Consider the following 15,381-nt stretch of genomic DNA (forward strand, 5'->3'; position numbering starts at 1 on the left):
TAGGATGTGCATCAAATTGGATACTTACCCAATTGAGATGCAAGGTGTAAATATTAGTAATATTAGCATGACTTTTAAATGTTTTGTTACATTGTTTTCTAAAAGCATCACTAGAAATATGGATTGCCACTAAAAATTAATAGACCATTAGTTTGTTAGGACCATTCTTTGTATTCTGTTTTTTTTGGTTAAATAAATATTTCCAATAAAGGAAAAAAATTGTCTATATTTCAGTTTTCATAAAACAGAATGTTTAAACATTTTTTCTGATCAGAAAAGTAGCCACAATAACTGCTGTATTTTTAAAAGCCTGTGATGAAACAATGCTGCCACTCTGGAAAACAGTTTGGCAGTTCTTTAAAAAGTTGAACCTAGAATTACCATATGATCCAGCAATTGCTGTCCTAGGTATATACCCCTAAAAATTGAAAGCAAGGACCCAAACAGATTCTTGTACACCAGTGTTCATAACATGTATAGTAGCCAAAATGTGGAAACAACCCAAATATTATCTATAAAAGAGTAGATAAACAAAACGTGCTCTGTACATACAATGGAATATGATTCAGCCTTAATAAGGAAATTCTGATACAGAGCACAACGTAGATGAACCTTGAAAACATTATGTTAATCGAAATAGGCCAGACACGAATGGACAAATGTTGTATGATTTCACTTATATGAGGTACCAAGAATAGGCAAATTCATAGAGAAAGTAGAATAGTAGTGACCAGGGGCTGGGAGAGGGGAGAGGGGAAGTGATTAATAGGCTTCTGTTTGGGAAAATGAAACATTTCTGGAAATAGATAGTGGTGATGGTTGCACAACATTGGGAATGTACTTAATGCCATAGAATTGTATGCTTAAAAATGGTTAAAATGGTAAATTTTATGTAATGTCCTTTTTTTTTTTGAGACAGGGTCTCACTCTGTTGCCCAGACTGGAGTGCAGTGGCACGATCTCGGATCACTGCAACCTCCGCCTCCCAGGTTCAAGTGATTCTCCTGCCTCAGCCTTCCGAGTAGCTGGAACTACAGACGTGCACCACCACGCCTGGCTAATTTTGTATTTTTAGTAAAGACGGGGTTTCACCATGTTGGTCAGGCTGGTCTTGAACTCCTGACCTTAAGTGATCCACTTGCCTCGGCCTCCCAAAGTGCTGGGATTACAGGTATGAGCCACTGCTCCTGGCTGTAATGTACATTTTTCTACAGTAAAACAACAACGGGCCAGGCGTGGTGGCTCATGCCTGTAATTCTAGCACTTTAGGAGGCCAAGGCAGATGGATCACCTGAGGTCAGGAGTTCGAGACCAGCCTGGCCAACATTGTGAAACCCTGTCTCTACTAAAAATACAAAAATTAGCCTGGCATGGTGGCACATGCTTGTAATCTCAGCTACTCAGGAGGCTGAGGCAGGAGAATCGCTTGAACCTAGGAGGCGGAAGTTACAGTGAGCTGAGATAGCGCCACTGGGCTCCAGCCTGGGCGGTGGAGTGAGACTCTGTCTCAAAAAAATGAAAAATTAAACAAAAAACAAAAAACAACGATAACAAAAGGAGTCAAAATTAGCCTCTATCTCATAGACTGCTGGGCTTAAATGAGATAATTTGCATGAAGTGCTTAGCACAGTGCCAGGATCACAGGGAATACTCAGTAAAGGAAAGATAAATGTTTTTCTAATAATGTAGAACCATTTAACTATAGAATGAGCTTCTTTGGGGGTGGAATAGTGAGCTCCCTGCTACTGGAAGCATTTAACAGGGGGCAGAACAGACTTCTTAAAGTTTCATATGCAAACAAATCATCTGGACATAGTGTTAAAATGGAGATTCTTATTTAAATAGTCTGGCTGAGGCCTGAGAGTCTACATTTTTAGCAAGCTCCAGGTGCTATCGATGTTGCCAGTTGAGCGCACTTGAGTAGCAGGAGGCTAGATGATTCCTTAGGGGGATGCTGGAGAAGCTATGTGATAATTCATCAGATGGAGCAATGAGATAGATCTCTGCGGCCTACTGCGGGAGCCACTCACCACATATGGTTATTGAGCATTTGAAATGTGGCTAGTCCAAATTGAGATGTGCTGTGAATGTAAAATACACAAAAATGCAGTATGGAAATAGACTAAAACATTTACTTAGTAATTTTTATATTGATTACATGCTGAAATGATATTTTTGGATGTATTGGGCTAAACACAATATTCAGAATATATATATATATATTATTTTTGAGGGGGAGTCTTGCTCTGTCGCCTGGGCTGGAGTTCAGTGGCATGATCTTGGCTCACTGCAACCTCTGCCTCCCGGGTTCAAGCGATTCTCCTGCCTCAGCCTCCTGAGTAGCTGGGATTACAGGCACCCACCACCAACACCTGGCTAATTTTTTTTTTTAATTTTTAGTAGAGATGGGTTTTCACAATGTTGGCCAGGCTAGTCTTGAACAACTAACTCAAGTGATCTGCCTGCCTTGGCCTCCCAAAGTTCTGGGATTACAGGCATGAGCCAAAGAATATTAATATTGGAATCGCTTGAGCCCAGAAGTTTGAGACCAGCCTGGGCAACATAGGGAGACACTGTTTCTACAAAATAAAAAATAAAAGCCTAGTCGAGTATGGTGGTGCATGGCTATGGTCTCAGCCACTCAGGAGCTGAGGTAGAGACTTACTTGGACCCAGGAGATTGATGCTGCAGTGAGCCATGATAGTGCCACTGCTCTCCAGCCTGGGTGACAGAGATAGACCCTGTCTCAAAAAAAAAAAAAAAACAAAAAAAAAAACAATGTTCAAATGGCTATTAATGGAAGGAGATCAAGCAGAATCTAGAGGGTGACACAAGGTTAGAGGATTTTCTTTTTGTGGTAACCTGGGAAGAATATGAAGCTTATAGGAAAGATAAATGGAGAGGGAAGGTGGCTCTCCAGGAGCAGCAAGGAGGAGTGGGTGAGGTCTGCAAGGAGGCATAGGTAAGACTAGGTTTATGCAATATTTACATAAATATATAAAAGATGGAAAAATGTTAATGCTGGTATCTGGGTAGTGGGGATGACGCTTACATTTTACTCTTACTTTCGTGTGTGTGTGTGCGCGCGCGCGCGCGCGTGTGTGTTATATTGTTTGTTTTTTTGAGACGGAGTCTCACTCTGTTGCCCAGACTGGAGTGCAGTGGTTCGATCTTGGCTCACTGCAACTGCTGTCTCCTGGGTTCAAGAGGTTTTCCTGCCTCAGCCTCCCGAGTAGCTGGGATCACAGGCATGTGCCACCATGCCCGGCTATTTTTTGTATTTTTTTTTTTTTTTTTTTTTTTGAGACGGGGTCTCGCTCTGTCACCCAGGCTAGAGTGCAATGGTGCCATCTCAGCTCACTGCAAGCTCCGCCTACCGGGTTCACACCATTCTCCTGCCTCAGCCTCCCGAGTAGCTGGGACTACAGGCGCCCGCCACCGCGCCTGGCTAATTTTTTGTATTTTTAGTAGAGACGGGGTTTCACCGTGTTAGCCAGGATGGTCTCGATCTCCTGACTCGTGATCCGCCTGCCTCGGCCTCCCAAAGTGCTGGGATTACAGGCGTGAGCCACCGCGCCCGGCCTATTTTTTGTATTTTTAGTAGAGACGGGGTTTCGCCATGTTGGCCAGGCTGGTCTGGAACTCCTGACCTCAGGCCCGCCTCGGCTTCCCAAAGTGCTAGGATTAAAGGTGTGAGCCACTGCGCCCAACCTCTTTTGTGCTTTTATCTTTATTTGTGTGTGTTTAAAATTTTTCTTTTGTGTTTTCCTTTCCCCTCCATGAAGATGCATCACTTTAAAATTGAGGCTGGGCGGGGGAGTATTACTTATTATGAAAACAAAAGCAGAAAATCTGCTTCCTGATGTAGGAGGACCATAAGTTAGGGATAGCCAGCCCACTGACTCCAGCACACAAGGACATAAGTACATGACATGAACACACCTATCTCAAGAATTATAGGAATTATAGGATAAGCATGTGTATATGCGTGGTGAGGACTAGGAGGAGGCTTTTGACTATCGAGAGTAGCAGTGGATGTTTGGATTTCAGGTAATTGCTACCTTCCTTCCACTTTTGTGTATAGTTTAGTGTTTTATAATAACTATGTATTTTTTATAATCAGAAAAAATAGTAAAGCTATTGTAATTTTGAAAACTATATATAGTCTTCACCAAAGAAATTAATAGCCCCAATGTACACTGCACTGATAAAATCACATCTTAGGTTCTCATTCTCCTACTGGCCCGGAAGAAGCAGGGGTCATATTGTGAACTATCTGTGGAAAGGGGCACGTTGCAGGAAAATGGGGGCAGCCTCAGCAGCTGAGAGTGGCCTCTGGCCAACAGCCAGAAATAAACTGAAGCCCTTAGTGCTACAGGTGCAAGGAAATAAATTCTGCAACAATCTGGGTGAGCGTGGAAGTGGATTTTCACTCAGTCAACTCTTAAGATAAAAATACAAGTCTGGCCGACACCTTGATTGCAGCCTTGTGAGATCCCAGAGCACAGGACCCAGTGAAGTCATGCCTGGACTCTTGATCTACAGAAACTGTGAGACAGTACATGTGTGTTGTTCTAAGCTGCTGAATTTGTGGCAAATTTTTAATGCAGCAATAGAAATTAACACACACTCCTACTAACAGTATGTGAGAATTTGAGATACTTTACATCCTTGCCAATTCTCAGTCCTTTTAACTTTGGCCAAGCTGGTGGGTGTGTATTGTGATTTTAATTTTAATTTTCCTGATGAATAATAATGTTGAACACTTTTTAATATGCTTATTGGTTATTGGATATACTCTCTTATGAACTGCCCTGCAAGCATTTTTCCCATTAAAAATTTGAGTAGCCTATCATTTTATTACTGTTTTAGGAGTTCTTTATATATACTGGATATGAAATTTTGTAGGATACATGGATTAAAAATCTACCATTGTGGGGCTTGCATTTTCACTCTTCTTAATGGTGACTTCTTTTTTCTGGGGGGTGGGGGGGATGGAGTCTCACTCTTGTCACCCAGGCTGGAGTGCAGTGGCGCAATCTTGGCTCAGTGCAACCTCCGCCTCCCAGGTTCAAGCGATTCTCCTGCCTCCGCTTTCCGAGTAGCTGCGATCACAGGCGTGCACCACCACGCCTGGTTAATTTTTGTGTATTTAGTAGAGACGGGGTTTCACCATGTTGGCCAGGCTGATCTCGAACTCATGACCTCAGGTGATCCACCCATCTCGGCCTCCCAAAGTGCTGGGATTACAGGCGTGAACCATTGTGCCCAGCCAAAAAAAAAATTTGAGGCTGGAGCACAGTGGCGCGATCACGGCTCACTGCAGCCTTGACCTCCTGGTCTCAAGTGATTCTCCCACTTCAGCCTCCGGAGTAACTGGGACTACAGTCGTGGCTAATTTTTAAATTTTTGGTAGAGGCGGGTGTTTCCTTATATTGCCCAGGCTGGTCTCAACCTCCTGGGCTCAAGCGATGTTCCTACCTCAGCTTCCCAACTATAGTATAGATGAGAGCAACATAGCATAGTGGTTAAGAGCAATCCTAGCTCTGCCATTTTCTGAATTACTCTCCTAACCTTTTATGGCCTCAGTGTTCTCAACTGTCAAAGGGGGAAAATAATAGTACCTGTCTTTTTTTTTTAATCTTTTTTTTTAATTATTATTATACTTTAAGTTTTAGGGTACATGTGCACAATGTGCAGGTTAGTTACATATGTATACATGTGCCATGCTGGTGTGCTGCACCCATTAACTCACCATTTAGCATTAGGTATATCTCCTAATGCTATCCCTCCCCCCTCCCCTCACCCCACAACAGTCCCCAGAGTGTGATGTTCCCCTTCCTGTGTCCATGTGTTCTCATTGTTCAATTCCCATCTATGAGTGAGAACATGCGGTGTTTGGTTTTTTGTCCTTGCGATAGTTTACTGAGAATGATGATTTCCAATTTCATCCATGTCCCTACAAAGGATATGAACTCATCATTTTTTATGGCTGCATAGTATTCCATGGTGTATATGTGCCACATTTTCTTAATCCAGTCTATCATTGTTGGACATTTGGGTTGGTTCCAAGTCTTTGCTATTGTGAATAGTGCCACAATAAACATATGTGTGCATGTGTCTTTATAGCAGCATGATTTATAGTCCTTTGGGTATATACCCAGTAATGGGATGGCTGGGTCAAATGGTATTTCTAGTTCTAGATCCCTGAGGAATCGCCACACTGACTTCCACAATGGTTGAACTAGTTTACAGTCCCACCAACAGTGTAAAAGTGTTCCTATTTCTCCACATCCTCTCCAGCACCTGTTGTTTCCTGACTTTTTAATGATCGCCATTCTAACTGGTGTGAGATGGTATCTCATTGTGGTTTTGATTTGCATTTCTCTGATGGCCAGTGATGATGAGCATTTTTTCATATGTCTTTTGGCTGCATAAATGTCTTCTTTTGAGAAATGTCTGTTCATATCCTTTGCCCACTTTTTGATGGGGTTGTTTTTTTCTTGCAAATTTGTTTGAGTTCATTGTAGATTCTGGATATTAGCCCTTTGTCAGATGACTAGGTTGCGAAAATTTTCTCCCATTTTGTAGGTTGCCTGTTCACTCTGATGATAGTTTCTTTTGCTGTGCAGAAGCTCTTTAGTTTAATTAGATCCCATTTGTCAATTTTGGCTTTTGTTGCCATTGCTTTTGGTGTTTTAGACATGAAGTCCTTGCCCGTGCCTATGTCCTGAATGGTAATGCCTAGGTTTTCTTCTAGGGTTTTTATGGTTTTAGGTCTAACGTTTAAGTCTTTAATCCATCTTGAATTGATTTTTCTATAAGGTGTAAGGAAGGGATCCAGTTTCAGCTTTCTACATATGGCTAGCCAGTTTTCCCAGCACCATTTATTAAATAGGGAATCCTTTCCCCATTTCTTGTTTTTCTCAGGTTTGTCAAAGATCAGATAGTTGTAGATATGCGGCGTTATTTCTGAGGGCTGTGTTCTGTTCCATTGATCTATATCTCTGTTTTGGTACCAGTACCATGCTGTTTTGGTTACTGTAGCCTTGTAGTATAGTTTGAAGTCAGGTAGCCTGATGCCTCCAGCTTTGTTCTTTTGGCTTAGGATTGACTTGGCGATGCGGGCTCTTTTTTGGTTCCATATGAACTTCTTATAGGGTAGTTAGGAACACAAAAAGGTCTTGGCACCACCCTTGGTACATGGTAGGTACTGCACAATGTCAGCTAATATTATGATCATGTGTGCTGCCTGGAGAAATTTTTAAATGGAAAACAAAACAAACAAACAAAAACACAGGCCAGACGTGGTGGCTCATGCCTTTAATCCCAACACTTTGGGGGGCCAAGGCGGGTGGATCACCTGAGGCCAGGAGTTTGCGATCAGCATGGCCAACATGGCGAAACCCCGTCTCTACTAAAAATACAAAAATTAGCTGGGTGTGGTAGCAGGCACCTGTAATCCCAGCTACTCAGGAGGCTGAGGCAGGAGAATCACTTGAACCTGGGAGGCAGAGGTTGCAGTGAGCCGAGATCGCACCACTGCACTCCAGCCTGGACCACAGAGTGAGACTCTGTCCAACAACAAACAAACAAAACCCAGCAAAATAAAACAAGGTGAACTAAAATGAGAAATATCCTTTTGGAAGAACATAGTTCCAAATATTTATTCATTCAACAAATAACCATTTAGGGCCAACTACCTTGCACTGACTTTTCCTTATAACACATAAGCAATAAACCCTATTATTGCGTACTCTCGCGTGATTAGGGAACGTTGTTAAGAGGCTCAAAAATCGGACGTCATAGCTCAAAAATCAGACGTCATCGCACATTGGCTAATGGAATCACCCAAGGGCTTTGCGGTTTCCCCTTCCAGCAGCCAGAGGGGCCAGAGTCGGAAGCTGGGGGTCGGACTCTTGGCATCTTCTGGTGGATTATGAGGTTTGGATTAACTGGGATTTCCCGTTGGTGTTTTTCTGCCTCATCTGTTTAGCTTTTTATGGTCCCCTTTTTGGTACCAACTTGCTCTTTCTTAAGTGAAGTTTCTGATTAAAGCAAGAGCTTCGAGTAAGGGGTCTGACCGTAATTTTTCACTCGTTAATGTCTGACGTCCAGTAGGTGCTGTCTGGATCATTCTCCCTCCCTCTCTCCCTTCCTTCCCTCCCCCCCTTCCTTTCTCTCCCTTTCTCTCTCTTTTCTCTCTCTCCCTCCCTCTCTTTCATTCTCTCTCTCTCTCTCCTTTCTTTGATGGAGTCTTGCTCTGTCACCCAGGCTAGAGTGCAGTGGCGTGATCTCAGCTCACTGCAACCTCCACCTCCGGGGTTCAAGTGATTCTCCTGCCTCAGCCTCCCGAGTAGCTGGGACCACAGGTGCGTGCCACCACACCCAGCTAATTTTTTTGCATTTTTAGTAGAGACGCGATTTCACCATGTTGGCCAGGCTGGTCTCAAAACTCCCGGCATCAAGTGATGCGCCCGGACCCTCAAAGTGTTGAGATTACAGGCGTGAGCCACCGCGCCTGGCCTTGAACTTTATTTTCTTATTGAGCCCAGGCACCTCACTAAATTCGGCTCACCCCTATGTCTCATTTTCCTACTTTTGTTTTGAAGCCTTTGCCCCACCCCCTCCACGTTGCCGCCTTTTTCGTACTGAGCGCGCAGGGCGCTATGCCCAACACTCCCCTTGCCCCACTCCTCAAGCCCTGATACCGGGGCGAGGCCCCTTCCTTTTCTAGTCCTTCCACGCGCCAGGTGGGTGGGTTTCGCGGTGACGAGGCGACACCTCTTTCCCCTCTGGCGAGCACGTTAACTGGGGAAGCTACCAAATTCTCACGCCTTAGCTGCCCTGCCTCCACCTCCCGCAAGTCCAGTTGCCCCTCTAGGCTTCTGCGCCTGCAGTGGTTCTGACCCTCGCCTTTAGAACCCTGCCTCTTCCGCCTCTTATTTCGCGCCTTTGTTTTTAGTTTTGGAAGGGGCGGAGTTGAAATGGCTGCGCCGCCGTTGCCGAAGCAACGCCTTGGTTACTTCCGTTGGTTTCAATGCTTCCGGGTTGGCGCTGCAGTGGCGTTTCCGACTGTGGGAGCCTCAGCTTCCCAGTCGTCCGATGAGCCCGAGCAGGTGAGGGGGAGCTCCTGGACTTCCAGGCTGGGGAGCGGGGCTGGGCCGCGCCAGGCCGCGCGGGGCCGGGCTGGCCTGGTTCCCGGCCTGGGAGGGGCTTAACGGTCCTCTGGTCTCTCTCTCCCCTCAGCTGAGTCCCTTCCCTGTCTTTCACTCTTCTGGCATCGGTGGTTTTACTTCTTCGATTGAACCCTGCTTCCTCGACCCCCCTGGGAGGCCGCCTCCTTCAGGCGCCTCCCTTCTCTCCACGAGCTCGCTCTGACAGCTGAGGAACTGGCAAGATCCTGCTACCCAGAGGGTGAATGGGTATCTTTCCCGGAATAATCCTAATTTTTCTAAGGGTGAAGTTTGCAACGGCGGCCGTGATTGTAAGCGGAGTAAGCAAACACCTCCATTGTATTAGTGTGAGGGATACTGTTGAAAGATGCTCCCCTTCGGTTTCTACCCCCTGTCACTCCTGAGGTCAAGGCATTGAAGGCATCTATTAAAATGCAGTTCAGTTACTTGATTGGCATGACAGCTGTTATCAACATGAATTAGTTTCTCAGACAGGATAACAGCAGGGACATTTATGGTTTCCTGTCAGTGGTTCCTTGTTGTTGTTGTTTTTCCCCCCAGCCTAGAGATGCTTAGCGTTATCATGAACTCTTCCCTCGTCTTCATTCCCTACATCATCGAGTTCTTTGTGTCTTCATTGGGGAAGTCTATCTCTAACCTCAGTGCCAACAAGCATCTTTGTCTGCTGTACTTTGCACCATCCTAAGCTAGTCTCCCTGTCTCTCCCGTTTGTAATGTAATCCACTGTGTTTGCTGCAGCCCTAATAGGGTAAAATGTGGTGGACTTCCTCAAGTCACTTCGTTGTTAAACACACACACACAAAACATGCAGCCCCCTCCTACACCTCCCACCCCCACCCCTTGGTTTCAAGCCTTTCAGCATAACATGCTCCTTATCACACTTCTTGTCTGATACTGTTTCAGTCAACAAGGGAATTCTCTGTTCCAGTTAGGTTCCTTTCTTCTTAGCACAAACCATACTGACGCCTGCTTCTACATGCTGTGCTTGTTCCCACATTTGTGTTTCTGTTCATTCTGTCTCTTCCCTAACCGGGTTGTACCTACCATCTCTCAAGGTTCAATTTAGGTTCTCTCACCTCGGCAATTTTCAAATTAGTCAATCCCATGCTGGTTGTAGTCTTTTCTGTGCTCCTCTTGCTCTTAAAGTTTGTACTACACAGTTTAGCACTTAATTTTTCTCTAATGCACTACTTTGATTTCTTCCACCAGATTGTAAGCTCTTGAAAGGCAAGTACTGTATTTTGTACTTTTTTCCCTGTCCCATCTCATTGGTTATTCAGAAAAGATAGGTTGAATGGTAAATATTGTCTTGGTGCTAGAACGAATATCTATGTTTTTCAAATATGATTATACCCAAAGTGCATTGCAGGTTTGGGCATTTAGCACGCCTTCAATAAATATCTGCTTGGCTCTCCATTGTTACCTTCTGAATCTGAGAATCTCTAATTTCTACTCTTTCTTAAAGGGGAAAGCAGGAGAGGCACCCAGAGTTTCCTGACCAGAACTTGGGAGTAGTATAGGGCAAAGTAACTTGTATTGTAGGACATTCTTACTTTCACTCATTAGTCTATCAAATTCTCCGAAGTCAGCTCTTCAGAATAAATGTTGGCATTTTGAAGACAATTTTCATTGGTTTCTTTATACAGTAAAAATATTTAGGGTACTATATTTTTATTTTACCTTAGATATGACTACTTTTACCCATATCTGGGGTTAGCCCCTACAAGTTAAAATAATTTTCAGAGGGTTTAGGGTATTTTACATAAGTAATTCCTTGCAACAAAAGCAAGGGAACAGGGTGCGTAGGCAGAGAATATCTGGGGATCAAGATAGTGTCATACACAGGGTGCGTAGCATTGGCCAGGTTCAGCAAGTTACCTTCCTTGTTTCCCCTGCAATCTTTTATATACAGGCTGCATACATAGGTAAAGGACGTCACACTGCAAAACCAACTAAGTATTGAATGGATATGTATTCAATTCTATGCAAGCTATAATGGGGGTTATAAAAAGTACTGTGAGATATAGTATCTTCCCTTGGGGATCTTACTTAGTTAAGAGAGGAAATAACATTGGACATCTTGAAGTTGACCCTCATCCTAGTCATTATTTTTATGCCTGAGATTAAGATATAGAAGGGATAAAAGAAGGTTCAAAAAATATTGCACACCTGTAGAATAGGTGTGATACAACACGCATGCATGTAGACTACTTTATGTAAAAGACTTGGAGGTTTCAGCTGACAGTTTAATGATTTGATAGTGTGATGTGGCTCCCAAAAAAGTGAGTGCAATTTTAAGCTCTAGTAATTGAAGTATAATGTGTCAAGTGAAGAGAAAGATCATGGATATTTAGCTTGAGAAACATGAGATGTAAGAGAACATCATAGCTGTCTTTTAAATATTTGAAGGGCTTGCCTAGGGAAAAAAGAATGCGTTTGTTGAATATTACCTCCAAAGACTGGGTACAAATTAGAGGAAGACAGACTTTTGGCTCAATATGAGGAGGGAGTGTCTAAAAACAGATCTAATCAAAGATGATCCAGGATTTCTTCATAAGATTTTTTTCTAACATTGGAGTGAAAGAGATTTTACTATCAGATGGGGGTAGGGAAGTCGTGATTGTGGCAATGTTGGGTTTTGCCTGTGGTCTCCAGATTTTTGGATTTCATGGGCCAGTAAAATGTAAATGAAAGTGTGGGGAGGGTACACAAATACAGGCTAGTTAGCTGTGCTCCAGGCGTAAGAAGAATCTGATCTGTTAATAATAGACAGTCCCTAAATTAAATACATTTAGCTGAAAAAAAGGACTAAGTGCCCTTATTTTTTTCATTTTGCCCCAGAATTGTGGGAACTTCATTAGGGAACCACTGGGCTAACTGGCCTAAGATTCAGCGACTGGTCTTTCATCTTCCTGCCATGTCCTCCCTGTTCCCTGCCTTTCACTGATTCATCATTGCTCCCTGAGCACATTTTCCTTATTAAAGAGCTGGTAGCAGGTTGTGAAGTTCTGATAGAGGCTTTCTCTGTAATACAAAGAGTTGAAAAAAGTTGTAAGGAGAAAGTTTTGGAGAGACAACTTTAAGTAAAAGTAGCTGTCTGAAAGCTTTAAGACTATTTGGGGCAATCGATAAATTTGTGAATGGAGAGTTAATTTTTTCCTCACAAACTCAAAGAGGGGATATGCCATGGTCTTGCTTTTCCATCTCTACTCTCACCATATGTGTCATATTTTACTATCAATTCTAATTGGAAAATGTGGGCATAGCTAGAAATGGTGATAAGGTAGTATTTAGTCTTCAAGACTCCTATTTCCAGCTGCAGTTGATATTTGAAGTGGCTATTCCTACTTTGCTCATTAGAATTCTTTTCAACAACTTTCCCCCAAAAAGGGCTATCTATCCCAGACTCTATATGTACTGTGCTTGAAAGGAAGCCTCCATAATGATTTTTGTGGCCTGTAACTAAAACATTTAATCAGCGTGTTTGCTATCTTCTCTGGAAAACTGCATTTTGCTTAGTTACAGAGAATTCCTTATGTGGAAACAAAGCAAAACCTTTAAAGGGATACTGTGACTCATAGCTGCTAACCCCAGATTGGGCAATGGGAGGGAGGGGTGGGCCGCAAGTACTATCTGTTAAGATGTAAATTTGGGTACTTAAATTTTTAAAAATGTAATAATGATAGTTAACTAACAATTATTGAGCTAAGTGCCAGGCACTTTTAAAGGTGTTTTTCATATATTATTTAATTTTCACAACAACCCTATGATATAGTTTTTATTATTAGTTCCATTTTACAGTTCAGAAAGTGGAGGCATAGAGAGACTAAATAACTTGCCCAAGGTCGCAGAACTAGTAAGTGGTGGAGTCAGGAAATGAATCTGGAGTTAGCATTTAAATTTTAACAGTCTGACTTCAGGAGTCTGCATTCCTCGCCATAAACCACTTGGAAGTTGCTTTTGAAATTCAGAAGTATACATACTGTGAAGCTCTGAAACAGGAATATTTGAAAGAAATCTGAGAGTCCATGCTAAGAACAGATACTACTTTCAGATGGACCAGGATTTAGTAGGCAATGCCTAGAGCGGTTCTTAAGTGTGGAAGCATCAGCGTTATTTGGGATCTTGCAAATTCTCAGGGTCATACCACCAATCAGAAACTCTGGGGGAGAGGCCCAACAATCTATGTTTTAATAGACCTTCTAGATGATTCTAATACATGCTAAAATTTGCAAAACCTAGAGACCAAAGCTGTGGAAAAAATAAAATCCAAGAGAGAACAAGCTGAAAATGGCAGAAAAAGGAGTAAAGCTGAAAAGATTGATGATGACAGGTCTAACGGGGGTGGGATAGGGAAGAAGAAAAGGGAGGCTGGGAGCGGAATACGTTGTTAAAGAACTAGAACATAAAAGAAGAACAGTATTTATAAGTGTGTGTTTTAAAAGGCCAAGAGGAAGGAAAAGGAGATCCACTAGATGGATGTACGTTAAATGTCAGAGGGAAGAGAGACATCATATTGCTACCATTCCTTTGGGCGCTAGAAGGAAAGTGAAAAGGTTCTTAGCTCAGCCTGGGCCTAGTTGGGGGGACAAAGTTATATATAGCTAGAAACCCTATAGTGGAGAGATAGGAGGGCTAAGAATATGAGAGAGTAGTAGCGTGAGCCTGTGCTTTGCACCTGAATCAAGCTAACTGAATACCATGAACTGCTTTTATGAGATGCCTCAGCCTATATAATTTGAATTCTGGGTTCCTTCGTTTGTAATTATCTAGTTGAATGTCAAAGTTGGGTGTGCTGGATGGACTGAAGCCTCTTCTCTGGGTGGGGATGAATATAACATTAAAGAAACCGGAGAGAATGAAGGGCACAGGTTGATCTCTGAGTGAATCACACGCCTACCCCTACAAAATGTCAGTAAAGAACAAGCTCATGATCATCCAGCACATAAAACAGGATCCCCCATTTTGTGTCATTCCACTTGGTGGGGTTTTTCCTCTACATCTGTTTTATTTGCCAATTTTGTTTATCTAAATTATATGATCAGATGCTAACAAATGCTCCTCACTCTTGTGCCTTGTTCTGATTTGTGTTTATTTTTAGCACCAGAAAAGTACCACTGTAAGTCATGAGATGTCTGGTCTGAATTGGAAACCCTTTGTATATGGCGGCCTTGCCTCTATCGTGGCTGAGTTTGGTAAGAATGTGAGAAATGACAAATCTGCATTATACGGTATAGATGGTAGCTTATGATGATGGTTATTTTTGGTGAAAGCTAGATAAAAAATAAGAAGCTCGCCTTATTTTGAAAATTGTCTCAAAGCCATGAAGTAATATTTCAGGGAAAGTACTACTGATGGTATGGCAGATGAGTTAAGAAAAGTCAAACTAAGGAAAGCTTTTTTGGTAGTTTAGTGATTTGTTAATTTGCTAGGCTTAAGTAAAATATATGAATATATAGAGGGAGTTGATATGTCATAAGGGTTTTTGCTATATTTCTGTATTAATAGTCTTTTATGCTAAATTATTTATGTTTATTTGTACTGCAAGTCCTTTTTTTCAAACCTCTGTCCCATTTTAGAAGAAAATGTACTAACAAGATCAAACAAGATTCTCTTCTACATGATTTTAATTTTGAAATATTTTTAGATTGTCGTTTTTTCATCTTCCAGATGTTCTCTTTTCTAAACTATTCATAAATGACTACTGACGTTCTTGGCATATCCTGTGGTGTTGTGATATTCGGGTCATCAGTGACCAGAGCTACCTAATCACCTTGTTAGTTTTACACCCTGAAGTATATTTTGTCAATGTGATGACCACTTCTGTTTGTTGATGTAAGAGGTTTGGTTAAAGAAGTTTCCCCCACAAGCACTCTGCTGGTGTTAGTCCTGAATTACCTAAGGGACCAGGATGAGTAGAACCAAATAAGACTTTGCCATTATCTTTCGTAATATTAGGGGACTATTTGTTCTTGTAAACAGATAAAAGAAAAACCCCACAAAACTTTGTAACACTATATAAGAGCATCTGGAGCAGCAATCCCATGCTTTCCTATCTTTGTGAAAATTTGGGGAGATTTTATGAGACACAGAGGTGGGGAGACTTGGGGTGGGAAGGGGCAGGAGGGAGACTGATAAATGCCAGATTATATGTTACAGATGAAATAAAAAACAACATTTATTT

The 15,381-nt window shown here is 42.4% G+C and overlaps 1 protein-coding gene across 4 annotated transcripts in view; it reads left to right on the plus strand.

The window, feature by feature from the left end:
• The first annotated feature begins 7,889 nt into the window (after positions 1 to 7,889).
• The window catches only part of SLC25A14 (solute carrier family 25 member 14), a 34,225-nt gene continuing 26,733 nt past the window's right edge, over positions 7,890 to 15,381 (plus strand). The window contains exons 1-3 of one of the 4 annotated variants that reach the window (XM_054472765.2): positions 7,890 to 7,944; positions 8,966 to 9,119; positions 14,299 to 14,392. In XM_054472765.2, coding sequence (XP_054328740.1) covers positions 7,940 to 7,944; positions 8,966 to 9,119; positions 14,299 to 14,392 — 253 coding nt within the window. In that variant the 5' untranslated portion in view covers positions 7,890 to 7,939. Of the gene's footprint in view, positions 7,945 to 8,965; positions 9,120 to 9,249; positions 9,497 to 14,298; positions 14,393 to 15,381 lie in introns of those variants that run through there. The other 3 variants (XM_054472766.2, XM_054472767.2, XM_063660685.1) reach the window with 3 other exon arrangements.

The sequence above is a fragment of the Pongo pygmaeus genome, chromosome X (assembly GCF_028885625.2).
Source record: "Pongo pygmaeus isolate AG05252 chromosome X, NHGRI_mPonPyg2-v2.0_pri, whole genome shotgun sequence".
Classification (NCBI taxonomy): Eukaryota; Metazoa; Chordata; class Mammalia; order Primates; family Hominidae; genus Pongo; species Pongo pygmaeus.